Source organism: Myotis brandtii, unplaced genomic scaffold (assembly GCF_000412655.1).
Source record: "Myotis brandtii unplaced genomic scaffold, ASM41265v1 scaffold38, whole genome shotgun sequence".
Lineage (NCBI taxonomy): Eukaryota > Metazoa > Chordata > Mammalia > Chiroptera > Vespertilionidae > Myotis > Myotis brandtii.
Genome location: NW_005364596.1, coordinates 4,688,301 through 4,702,391, shown reverse-complemented (window position 1 = coordinate 4,702,391; position 14,091 = coordinate 4,688,301). Strand labels below are relative to the sequence as shown.

Below are 14,091 nucleotides of genomic sequence, written 5' to 3'. Positions count from 1 at the left end.
CCCCCTGGTGGTCAGTGCACTCCCACAGGGGGAGTGCTGCTTAGCCAGAAGTCGGGCTCATGGCTGGTGAGTTCATCGGTGGTGGTGGGAGCCTCTTCTGCCTCCGTGGCAGTTGGACATCCTCTGAGGGTTCCTGGACTGTGAGAGGGTGCAGGCTGGGCTGAGGGACACCCCCCACACCCCCGGGTGCATGAATTTCATGCACTGGGTCTCTAGTTTACCTATAAGCAATGTCACATGATTTACAAAGAGAAGCACCAACGCCAAAGAGAAAAGATGAGGAAGTACTGTATTCAATATCACAATAAAGCTAAATTCTCTATTTAATATGAAATTTTACCCATGGGTACTAAATAAAAAATGGGTTAATACTTTGGATTAATACTTTTTCATGACTGAATGTTTATTCTAATGCAACAAAATTCTTTTCTCTATCCATTGTCTCATCTTTTCCTCTAAGAAGAAAAAAAAAAAAAAGTACAATTGTATCCGGTTCAAGAGTTCCAGATTAGAGACCCAGGACAGATAGCAAGGTCCCAGGAAACTGGGATTTAACTGTTTTTTAACTACATTTTTCTTCTTCCAATTAGGACTATATTTTTAGTCCTAATTTACACAAAAACCAGAGGTATGTAACATCAACAATCATAAGAACTCAACTGCATGTTGATGAAACCATATAATTATTAATCTTTTAAAAAGCACGGGTCAGGCAATTTTCCTCAACTAGTCTCATTTACTAAATATCATTCTTATTTGAGCTGATAAAAGATAAGTACTATGTGGCATTACATGGCTAATTGAAGTTTAATGAAGAAACTTAATTTATCATGAAAACATTGTACTTGTGTTCTGCCAAACATTGATGGCTACATTTACATATGTGTCTATAATATACTTGTGATATAAATAATATACACAAATAAATACATGTATATGTTTATTTTATATTATTATATGTAATATATTATTTAATATATAAAAATAAGTTGCATGTAAATATAAGTTATAAATTTTGGTTGCTTGGGGCAGGCTTTATATCATTTATAGCATGGCTTGTTATATTAAGAAAAATGTCTTGCTTCAAAGAGGTGATAAGACACATGATGCAAGACATTCTTGAAAATGTCAAGGCCGTACACTCAATGTATTCAATACTATTTCCCAATATCCCCAATATCCAATCATTAAATCATTCATGACAAAGACATGCATTAAAGTAAATATATACTTCACTGCTTTCTCAAATACATAACCTTTATAATAAAGTTGCATATTTCCCCTCTCTGTTATTGTTTGATGAGAAAGAAGTTCTATATTCACATTGACAACTGGACTTTAGATTTTGACATCTGTCCTTTAGACTTTGACATCTGTCCTCTTTCCTCCCCTTTCCTCAAAGACTTACTGAATGTAGTGTGACCGTACATCCTAGTTTACCTGGGAAAGTATCAATTGCCACCCATAGACTCAGTGACTCGTACACTCAGTGCCCCTTTTAACTCTGAAAAATATCACAGTTTAGGTTTATAGTCATCCCAGCTATGGGTGGGACTAATGGAACATCACAACGAAGAAGATACTGCCCCTGCCCTCAAAGGATTTAAAAAGACATGCAGGGAAACAAAAGATTAGGGAAATTTTCACCCAATTTTCTTTTCCAGGTTTATATGGTATACTCCTCCATCTTTCCTATTGTGACTTTATATAGTATCTCCCTTCATCTTTGCTTTTCTGACTTATAGCCACCACATCTTACAATGGTCCAAATGTGAATATGCCTTGGTTTTATAAACAGTACAAGAATATGTTTAATGTTGTGCCAAAATTCCAATTATTGTTTTTGGGAACAAAACCTAGTACAATAACTTCAAAGAACAGTGTAAAAGTTTTATAGAACAGTTTTCTAGGTTGCTCCTTTCTTAAGTGCAAAATGACATTAAAGTATAGTTGGGTTTTCCACAAAGGATTTATTCCCAATATTAATAGCTAAATGGCTGCCTCTTTCTTCACTTGCCTAAAGCTGACCTTTCTTTCTTCAATGGCAAGAAAGTACGTCTGTCCTACAAGTTATAAGCCTATTTTCCAATATCTCTAAAACTATATTCAATATATCCCTTTCAAATCCCCCCCATCTTTCACATCCAACCGGAACTCTAAGGCTTTGCATCTTAGAATAATTTTAGTAATCTTAGATAACATAGAGGCTAAAACCCTGAGTTTGTAAATTAGTACATTAATTTTTAAAGTACTGTGTGTTGGTATTTTATCAACTCAATAGCAACATGCAGGGGAAAATTTGATAGTGCTTAGAATGATGAATATTAATTTAGGCCAGAAATAATTAAATTTATTATCTTCTTAAAAATGTCTGCAGGCAAATAGTAAATAACACTATGGTTATCAACAACAACAACAAACCCAGATATCTTGAATAAATAGATAATTTTTCTCTCATCAAATGAAGCAAAGCATTCTATGGTCCTATAAATATAAAAATCATATATATTATATGAAAGACTTTAAAATAAAAAATTAAAGTTGCTATTGAATATAGAAACTTTTGATTTCTGTAGAGATAGTGAATAAATAAATATGCAATTCTACAAACAGCCATTAATCAGTTTCATATGACATACAAACTTTCCAAAAGTTGTGGGAGCTAAGGGTACATGTGATATTTATGTCAAACAAAATCAATGCTACTTTGAAGTTTAAACCATAAAACACTATAAAACAAAATGGTGGGGAAGGACAAAGAGGGAAACCAATAAAATGAGATTCGAATATTTCTAAATGCAAGCCTAAAATAGACATTTTGTAGGAAAAGAAACCACTGTTCTTCCATAAACTTTAGTAACCAATAATCACTATATGATTTCAGCTCCTTGTTTTGCTCTCCATTCTTCTCTTTCCAACTCCATGTACCAGATTTGACTACTGGCTGTTTTATATACTCATTTTCATGTTTTTACTGCAATGCTCTTCCTTGTTCTTTTTATAAAGAATGTCCTTCTCACCCTAACCGGCTTGGCTCAGTGGATAGAGCATCAGCCTGCGGACTGAAAGGTCCCAGATTCCACTCCAGTAAAGGGCATGTACCTTGGTTGCGGGCACATCCCCAGTAGGAGGTGTGCAGGAGGCAGCTGATCGATGTTTCTCTCTCATCGATGTTTCTAACTCTCTATCCCTCTCCCTTCCTCTCTGTAAAAAAATCAATAAAATATATTTTTTAAAAAAAGAATGTCCTTCTCCTTTTTCACCAAATTCTTACTCAAATTTCAAATTCACTAATAAGTATCCTCTCTTTTATGAAACTTTCTAGACTTTGGGAACAAAACAAAAAAAGTCAAAATAATCAAAATAACATCTCCCCATCTTCCTCTGTTCTAATACAATAACATGTACACTTATCTCATTACTTAAAATTAGTTATTTTCACATTTATTTCCTATATTGGGCTATGAAATCTCTTGGGAAAGGATTGAATATTATTTACCTTAAGAGCCTCAATTCTTTAAGCAGTGCCTGGCACAGGGTCAGTGCAGGGCAATTATTTATTGAAAGATTAAAGTCACTGAAACAACGCTTTTTCTTATGTAATATTACACACACACACACACACACACACACACACACATATATACTTATCCTATATAATAAAAGGGTAATATGCAAATTGACCCTAACAGCAGAACAACCAGTCGCTATGACACACACTGACCACCAAGGGGCAGATTCTCAATGCAGGAGCTGTTCCTTGGTGATTAGTGCACTCCCACAGGGGGAACTCCACTCAGCCACAAGCTGGGCTAATGGCTGCGAGCGCAGTGGTGTGGCAATGGCGGGAGCCTCTCCGCCTCCTCCATAGCCTAAGCCGCAGTCGGACATCCCCTGAGGGCTCCCAGAGGGATGTCTGACTGCCAGCTTAGGCCCGATCCCCTGGGGAGTGGGCCTAAGCTGGCAGGTGGACATCCCCCGAGGGGTCCCAGACTGCAAGAGGGCTGAGGGACCCCTCCACCCCACCGAGTGCATGAATTTTTGTGCACCGGGCCTGTAATATATATATAGACAGAGAGAGAGATAGAGAGAGAGTCAACATATAAAGTCAATATAAAAACTGAAAAAATGATTTAAAATACCATGTCTATTGTTTCTTCGGAAAATATACATGCTAAATTTTTCATAATGTTAGAGAACATTTACTGTGGCTTTAAAAAGTTTCAAAATTAATTACTAATTCAAGATTTTAAACACAAATTTATACAAATTATAACTGATAAAATTATTAGTACTTAGAGAAATAATTTTGGAGAGGTCTTTTAATTATAATATTAAACTTTTAAAGTACATCACTGATTAATGAATCAAATTTAAAAAAGTCTTTTTTGGCCTTTCTGACCAGTGTCTCCAAATTCATATGGTGTACATTATGGTTTCTCTTGCATTTTCATATATTAAATAAGATATTGTCATACTTGTATAACAAGCCTTTTAACAGTATACTAACAAAGTCTGTAGTTAAAAAGAGTGAAAACTCTTTCATGTTAAAAATTCATTATCACTAGATAATACACACATTGATCTGCAATGTGAAACAATTACTGGAAAAATGAAACCTTCAGAGGTAAATAATTTCTGTATTTTATTATTTATTTATTTATTTATTTATTTATTTATTTATTTATATTTTATTGATTTTAGAGAGGAAGGGAGCATACAAGTCCTTCGGTTGATCTCTTACTCCCCTCCCTTCTGCCCCCCAACCCTCTCTGGCCTTCCCACTGCAGTTTGACAATCAGTTTGAGGCAGCTCTGCCTCTGTATCTATTATTGTTCAAAAGTTTGTAATGGTCTTTATTATCCATGAATGAGTGAGATCATGTGGTATTTTTCCTTCATTGACTGGCTTATTTCACTTAGCATAATGCTCTCCAGCTCCATCCATGCCGTTGCAAATTGTAAGAGTTCCTTCTTTTTTACAGCAGCATAGTATTCCATCGTGTAGATGTACCACAGTTTTCTAATCCATTCATCTACTGATGGGCACTTAGGCTGTTTCCAGATCTTAGCTATGGTGAATTGTGCTGCTATGAACATATGGGTGCACATATCCTTTCTGATTGGTGTTTCTGGTTTCTTGGGATATATTCCTAGAAGTGGGATCACAGGGTCAAATGGGAGTTCCATTTCCAGTTTTTTGAGGAAACTCCATACTGTCTTCCATAGTGGCTGCACCAGTCTGCATTCCCACCAGCAGTGCACAAGTGTTCCTTTTTCTCCACATCCTCTCCAGCACTTGTCGTTTGTTGATTTGTTGATGATAGCCATTCTGACAGGTGTGAGATGGTACCTCATTGTTGTTTTGATTTGCATCTCTCGGATGATTAGTGACTTTGAGCATGTTTTCATATGTCTCTTGGCTTTCTGAATGTCCTCTTTTGAAAGGTGTCTATTTAGATCCTTTGCCCATTTTTTGATTGGATTGTTTATCTTCTTTTTGTTAAGTTGTATGAGTTCCCTATAAATTTTGGAGATTAGGCCCTTATCAGATATGACGTTGGCAAATATGTTTTCCCATGCAGTGGGTTTTCTTGTTGTTTTGTTGATGGTTTCTTTTGCTGTGCAGAAGCTTTTTATTTTGATGTAGTCCCATTTGTTCATTTTCTCTTTAGTTTCAAGTGCCCTAGGAGCTGTATCAGTGAAGAAATTGCTTTGGCATATGTCTGAGATTTTGTTGCCTTTGGATTCTTCTAGAATTTTTATGGTTTCCTGTCGTACATTTAAGTCCTTTATCCATTTTGAGTTTATTCTTGTGTATGGTGTAAGTTGGTGGTCTAGTTTCATTTTCTTGCATATATCTGTCCAATTTTCCCAACACCATTTATTGAAGAGACTATCTTGGCTCCATTGTATGTTCTTGCCTCCTTTGTCAAATATTAATTGAGCATATTGGTTCGGGCATTTATTTATTTATTAATATATATTTTATTGATTTTAGAGAGGAAGGGAGATAGAAACATCAGTGATGAGAGAATCATTGATAAGCTGCCTCCTGCACACCTCTTACTGGGGATTGAGCCAGCAACCCGGGCATGTGTCCAGAATCGAACCTGGGCCCTTCAGTCCACAGGCCAATGCTCTAGCAACTGAGCCGAACTGGCTAAGGCAATTTCTGTATTTTAAAATAGGTATCTACACAGAGCCAAAATAACAATTACTGTAATGGAAGTTATCTAATATGACCCTTTGAAAACTGGTCATCCAGACATCATCCAGCCATCTAATAAATACTATAGATAATTCATTGTATAAGTTCTGTTTTAATTGCTTTTTGAAGATTCTCCAAATAGCTACATCTCTCTTAAAAGTACAGAAATCCAGCTAGGCACTATGCTTTATTAAGGGCCTGACAAATTTGAAAAAATATTATTTCCAGGCTTTTAAATATGAAAGTTTAGCTAATATTACAAGTTCACATTAACTTTAAAAATAACAGCATTCTATTTCTGACTTATATTTAACTGAGGATTAAAGAACCACCTTTTTTGCACAACTACTAACATGATTACTTTTTACTTTTAGTGCTTTCAGTTTGTCTTTAGTCACTATCTGACAGATTATTTACATTGTATATTGCCTCTAGTATCATCCAAGGTGTTTTAAATATACTCATTTCTTTTTTACCAGCATAAATAATTTATTGCAAAATCTCTAATGTCGTACACTAGTGGGCCTGACAATTCATTCAAGAGTATTATGGGATGGCAGAAGCAGGAGGTAGGGAATACAATAAAAGTGTTGCATGTGAACATAGAGTGCTGAGGGGCAGACTTCATGCAATAGCCTACTGGTGACCAATTTTAATCAACTAAGCTACCTTGGGCAGGAAGGAACTGGACCAGGCCATGAACCCTCAGTTCTCATTTGGCCAGTACACCCCAGGTTTCTGGCCTTCCTTTGTGCTTCCTCACTCATAGTCCTATGGGGGATTTGATAAGATTTCTAGTTGCCAGGCTTGTGGAGCTACCAATTGACCACGGGGTCCCCAGTCTACAAGAGAAACTATAGAAGAACTTGGGCCTTTATTGAAGCTTCTTCAGACAGGAATGGCTGGAATCTTACAGAGTACATTGTCCATCTAATAAAAGAGTAATATGCAAATTAACTGTCACTCTACAACAAAGATGGCGGTGCCCATAGAGGCTGGGGTGGGACGCTGGCGGCATCGCCCAGGCAGTGCAAGCCCAGCAGGCAAGTGCGGCCCATAGGCAGCATCCAGCAACCCGGGAGCAGGCAAGCGCGGCCCGCAGGCAGCACCAAGCAGAGCCTGCATGGCCATCACCGTGGTGTGGAGCAGGCAGGCCCCGCAGAGAACAGAGAACCACGGGGAGTGGGCCTAAGCCATCAGTAGGACATACCTGAGGGCTCCTGGATTGGAGAGCGTACAGGTTGGGCTGAGGGACCCCCCACCCCCATGCACAAATTTCATGCACCTGGCCTCTAGTTCTATAATAAACATCATTGATAAGCATAATAAGGAAACTATGAGTAAGTGTGAAATGCATACCAATTAGTAAGATACAAGCCACGCTCTTATAGGACATCACTTCATAAATTCTTAGAGGATAACATTGCATGACTCTTTAAGTTGGATGGCTTTACTAAACTAACCTACAAGAAAAAAAAAACTTCCTCCCAAAAAAACATACTCATCTTTGATTATAAAAAAAAATCAAAGCAAAATTTTGTTGCTCTCTAAAAATATTCTTAAATTAATCCCAACTTTGTACAAGTCCACTTTCTAGGAACATGCAGGGTATTAGGCATATCCATTTTAAAACATTTCTAAATACAAATATAAATCAATAGAATTTGCATTTCAAAATTAATGAAGAGACACTGGATCATTATACTAATTTCTAGTACCTATCTACATTGTAGACACAGAGTGCTGAACATGACTTGGTGTGCTTATAAACACACAAAATGCTTTTTAAAAGTTTAAATTATTTTTCTCTATACTTTGAGGTAAATGATGCTGGAAAAATAAATGTTTTTATGTGCTGCACTATTTATCCATATTCTTTTCTTCTATTTTTAGCCTCTTTATCTATTTAATTTACATTTCCATTTCTACTGCCTTTCTAGTTATTTTCTCATTATATTTACTTCTGATACTCTAATTTTATACTCATGCTAAGTAAGTGAATATATTGCTAATTGAGACCCCACTTATTGAGAATGTTTAATAAATTGCACATAGCCTGTATTTGCCACTTCATGTATTCAAACTGAATGAATTATATCAAACCATAATTACATAAATATAAATAAAACAAAGCACTAGTTTCAAGTTGTTGAAAATGTAGTTGAATTGATGACATAAATAATAAATAATAAGTTTAAATGAAGGCAGAATCTGAAAAGTAACATACAATTAGTAAATGGGAAAACTATGTGACCAGCTTTGTAGTCAGTTCCAAAAGAAATACAAAAGTATAAGAAAATTTTCTGCCCTTAAAACATTTAGACTCTTGTTTAAAGATAAGACATGATATATAATATCATGATAATAAGATTAGCAAAATAATTTTAATAACAATAGCAATAAAATAATAATAGTAACAATAATAATAAAAAAGTCATTGGTGTTATTGAAAGTTTCTATATACCATACATTTACATATTTTATGTTTAACCTTTATAAGAACCTTTATTTTAGATATTAGGAAAATTATACCTAGCAAACATACTTTATTTGTCCAAGATTATGAAATAATTAACCCAATTTACATTTGAAATAAAGTTTGCCTGATTCAAAAGTGTTTATTATTAACTTTTGTTATTTTGTACTAAAAAGGAGTTTAGAAAATTATAGTAAAAGTTTGTGGCTAGTGAGCGTAGTCATGTAAGAATTCACAAGTGGGTTATGCTATGACTTGGACTCTGAAGAAAGGTGTGTATTTTAGGAAAGTAGAAGACAGAAGACGAATATTTTGGGCGTTCAAGCATGGGGAATGAGATGAATGAGAAGTGTGTTTAATATTCTCTTTATTTACATAATTAAATATTGTTTAAACTTTTTACTAATTCATAATAAGCTTGGTCCATGGTGAAAATTTGTGTGGGAAATTTTAATTGTGAGAGAGAAAAATAGCAAGACTTTTATTTTCTTAAACTAGCATGCCTCAATTTGAACTGAACAGAGATCAGATATTGAACAGTCATTGGAAAAAAAACCCTAATTTGCTGGGGACTTGGAATAAAGACTAAACTTAAGATCTCTTCACTAGTTTTAGTGAACATTATCAACCTATTTTATTGGGTCAAAATCATAAATTTAACTGAGTATTGGTTACATGACATAATATATTCCTTTAAAAAGACAAGGAAGGACATTTAATGCTTACCTTGTATTACATGTGAGTTGTCTTTCAAGAAGAAGTTATACAGGTATTTGGGAATAAAAGCAGACATACACGCATACGCCAAGGCTAAGAAAGAATAAGGCAAATGCATGCAATAAATTATTTAACTACTATTAAATAAGTTTATGCCAATAATTGATGAAAACACAAATTTAAAGACACAAAACCATTTGCTCTTTAAAACAGAAAATAATTTGAACAAAAGAAAACCACCTAGTAACTTTTCAATTTCAAACTACTATAGAAATTGTTATCGCATAATAATAAGAACCTTTATTATCTGAACTTTACAAATTTTTAAAAATCTCCAATCATGGCCATTATTAATGAGCTATACAAACCAAAAGATCCTTATTTTTTGTTGATGCAAACAAAAAAGCCTCAGAACTTGGATTTAGGAACCATAGTCATAAATTATTTTTTTAAATACAGACTGCTTACTATTCTTCAAGCAATATGTGTAATAATGGCCTATACCTAACAAAACATAGCAAACATGTAGTCTAGATAATGAGAAATATCATAGAACAGTGTATTTTTAAACCAATTAAAATTACAAAATTTTAGTTCTCTGGGATTATGCTATCTCTACTTATTTCCAGAAATCTATGCAAAATTTGACATGAAATAGAATTTGAAAAAAATAAAGATTTTGAGATTAAGGCTTCTAGAGAGTTACATTATATATATGGTAAATACTTTCTATATGTGATATCTTTAGAGATTTGAGTCTGTTAAGTGTAACAAATATTTACTGAAAAATCTACTATAATAAAGGCATTATAACAGGGGAATAAAAAACAGAAAAAAAAATCAATCATTAAACAAAGCTGCTGCTGCCCTGGCTGGGTAGCTCAGTTGGTTGCAGTGTCATGCCCATATGCCAAGGTTGTGGGTTCCATCCCCAGTCTGGGAACAGACAGGAATCAATCAATAAATGAATAAATAAGTGGAACAAGAAATTGATGTCTATCTGTCTGACTCTCTAAAATCAATCACTAAAAATTTTTTTAAAAAGCTGCTAACCAAAAAAAGGATTACTATATTAGTAATAAATAACTAGAACACAAAATATACACAAATACTTTCCTGAAATACAAAGTGCTGGGTTTAGGAGGGAGAATGAGAAAAGTTTTCATTAAGAAGGTAGTGGTTGAAATAATAGGCTTTGGAGATACAAGATTAATATGAATTCCTTTATAAATTGTTTAGGAAATATACACAGGCTAAACCTAATCTCTAAAGAAGTCAAAATTTTCTCCTATGTTCATAAAAATGGTCACCAAAGTAGATGAATTTTTTAGAATAAAAAACTCTCCAATAATAAATTCTTCACATGCTCTAAAATTATACAACAGATTATCTCACAGATATCTATACTATCTCCTAGAAAGCAAGCAAGATCCTTATAATAAAAACAAAAACCTTTCATGTTTGAATAAAATATTTTAGAATAATATGCACCACAATTATTTAATTGATAAATAAGCTTACCTTCATTATTGAAATTTAAATATAGGAATGGAGCACAAAGTGAGTCAAGACCTGATGGGGAGGGGTTGAAGAAAAGAATTCAAATAAACATAATTAAGTAGAACTGTAGATATATACCTTATTCAGTTCTCTGCATTACCTCTCTATAGATTAAGCATTATAAGTACTATTCATCCAGAACTATATTATCTATGGGTCACTGTGGGGAGTAACTGATAATGACTAGCACATAGTATGTGCCCAACATAAATCAGCTTTTATTATTATCAATATTATTATGAGTTTAAGAGAGAAATATATTAACAGCAAAATGTAAAGATGATAGAAGGCTTGGGATATAATCCCATTTCTGACCCTGTGTGTTCTTGGCAATGACTTAACATCCCCAGGCATATTTCCTCATCTTAGAGGAGATTTGTCTTACATGCTTCTTTGGTATCATGAAAAAAGACCCTTTAAAAAAATTGTGCAGTGAAATACAAATATGTGACATATTCCTTTTATTGATAATAATGCTGTTCATATGTTGTCATACCGAAAGAACGTACATAAATCTATCTATAATTGTTTGGAAGACACAGGACTTCTCTAAAATGGACAGAGCTAAGAAAAATAATAGCTTAATTTTAAGTTCAGCCAGAAATAGAGAATTTAAATATTAAATAACAACACTGTTCATTACAACAAATTCAAATATAGGACTGGGTGTAACGGATTTCTCATGCATGAATTTATCAATGACCATAAAAATAATAATGAGAATGGTAAAAATCAAGGATATGGAACATTAAGGATGTTTTTTAAAGAGATAATAAATAAAATAAATAGTTTAGGGTGGTATCCTATTCCCTAATTTCCAATAAACAGGTTAAGTATAAATTGTAAATAATAAAAGGTAAAATATCAACTAGCCCAGCGGTTCTCAACCTGTGGGTCGCAACCCCTTTGGGGGTGGAACAACCCTTTCACAGGGGTCACCTAAGACTGTCGGAAAACACATATATAATTACATATTGTTTTTGTGATTAATCACTATGCTTTAATTATGTTCAATTTGTAACAATGAAAATACATCCTGCATATCAGATATTTACATTACGATTCATAATAGTAGCAAAATTACAGTTATGAAGTAGCAACGAAAATAATTTTATGGTTGGGGGTCACCACAACATGAGGAACTGTATTAGAGGGTCGCAGCATTAGGAAGGTTGAGAACCACTGAACTAGCCCCAAACTATTTATGCTATAAAATTATTTTATTATTTTCATAAGCACTGAGACAATGTATCCACAAAGATTACAATCACACAAAATGTTCTTTCTATTTTCCTAATTAACATGATGGCAAACTGTCTCATTAAATAACATGCCTTTAAATGATCTCTACTTGGCATATAGGCAACGTTTTTTTAAAAAGTTCTCATATAAACCTTTCAATAAATGGATCATGGCTTTAGTATTGACTTTTCTCAAAGCCAAGTATGTTTTGATATTTTAATTTTTGAAACAGTCATGCAACATGCTCCCTATACTTCAAAAAGAGTCTTAATAATTGGGGAAAAAAGTTACCTTGCCAATACACCAGATCAGGATGGGATACTACCCAGGCTTTTAATACACGCCTAAATTTTGCATGACCTTCTGGGGATGATAACAGTTCATCATACTGATGACAACGAGGAATATCCACTTCAATCTGTAAAATAGCAAAACAATAAGATGAAACTGTGATTTCCAATAAACCCCAAGGTAAAGAAAAAAAATTTTATTATAAATTTCAGAATAGACCAATTACATAATCCTGGTATCTAAAGTTTTTGAATTCTATATTAACACTCTGGAAACAATAAAAAGGTTGTACACTTAAGGAAAACAGACCATTTCTTTTGAAAAGGTATGTATCAATATAGTTTCCAAAAAAATCTTTCTTTACTATATAAAGGGCAGATTCTACAGATAAAGTACAATTACTAAGAAAAGTCACTTGGCTTATACTCCTTTTAGGGACAGTTCTAATTCACTAACTTCTGATACAAAAGTTATGCTTACTCGAACAGCATAAGAATATGATGGCTGCTGAGCATAATGAAAAGAAGATAAATTCCCTCTTGCCTTTCTATAAATTAAAGATTTGGCAAAATTATCTTAGATTGTTTAAGAAAATCTAAATCATACTTGTCTATCTGTAGGAATTGGAGTATCTTTATCAATTGCATCATACTTGGCATGAATAGCCCCCTGAAAAAAATAAAGAGAATAATATTAATTCATCATATCCTCAATAAATTATTAATGTAGATAAATATACTTTTTATAATCATCTATCTTTGAAAACCCACCCAATTATAGATGGGAACATTAAAAACCAAGGTATATCTCTTAGAAAAATTCTCTACAGTTTTGATAATCTGTGATGAAAATCCAGGACAACTTGCCATTTTGTTCCAGAAGACAAAAGTGTTGGATGAGTCAAGTAGCAAATGAATATACTTAGTCAAACACCCTAGTTTCCACAGCACAATACAACCTTGTTACTCTCTACTCATTGTTACCTCAAACATTGTCAGTTTTGGGGGGAAGGAAGCACAGGAAGACATCCCACAATTGTCCTGCTAAAGTTGGTAATAAAAGAAAAAATAAAATGGACCTGTCTAAAGGAATGCTAGTTCAGCACAGGAAGCAGAAGTTTGAAATAAATTTAAGAGTAGAACATCATGTAGGTATGGAATCACTAAGGGATTAAATGAATCATTTACACTTTAGTTATACCGGTACAGAAGAAATAATTGAATAAACCATTTCAAATTTAGTCATCCTATCTAATAAAAGAGAAACATGGTAATTAGCTGTACCTCCGCTACCCGTCCCATTGGCTAATCAGGGCGATATGCAAATTAACTGCCAGCCAAGATGGCGGCCGGCAGCCATGCACTAAAGCGAACAGGGAGGCTTGCTCGATCCAGTGACAGCGGACTCCAACGTTCCCCGCCTGACTTGCCGGCCTCTCATCTGCAACTCTAAGCAACTATGTTGCAAATATAGAAGCTAAACTAAACCCCAGAAATCTGCGTTAGTCAGCCGGGCTTCAGCCAGCCGGACCGCAACATTGTATCAAATACAGAAGGTAAACAAAGGCCAGAAACCTGCTTTCAGCAGCCGAGGCC

The 14,091-nt window shown here is 34.3% G+C and overlaps 1 protein-coding gene across 1 annotated transcript in view; it reads right to left on the bottom strand.

The window, feature by feature from the left end:
• The window catches only part of TBCK (TBC1 domain containing kinase), a 178,533-nt gene that overhangs the window by 85,254 nt on the left and 79,188 nt on the right, over positions 1–14,091 (bottom strand). Inside the window, exons 15-18 of the mRNA XM_005872443.2 lie at positions 13,103–13,165; positions 12,497–12,623; positions 10,925–10,975; positions 9,413–9,496 (exon numbers count right to left, since the gene is read on the bottom strand). Coding sequence (XP_005872505.1) covers positions 9,413–9,496; positions 10,925–10,975; positions 12,497–12,623; positions 13,103–13,165 — 325 coding nt within the window. The remainder of the gene's footprint in view (positions 1–9,412; positions 9,497–10,924; positions 10,976–12,496; positions 12,624–13,102; positions 13,166–14,091) is intronic.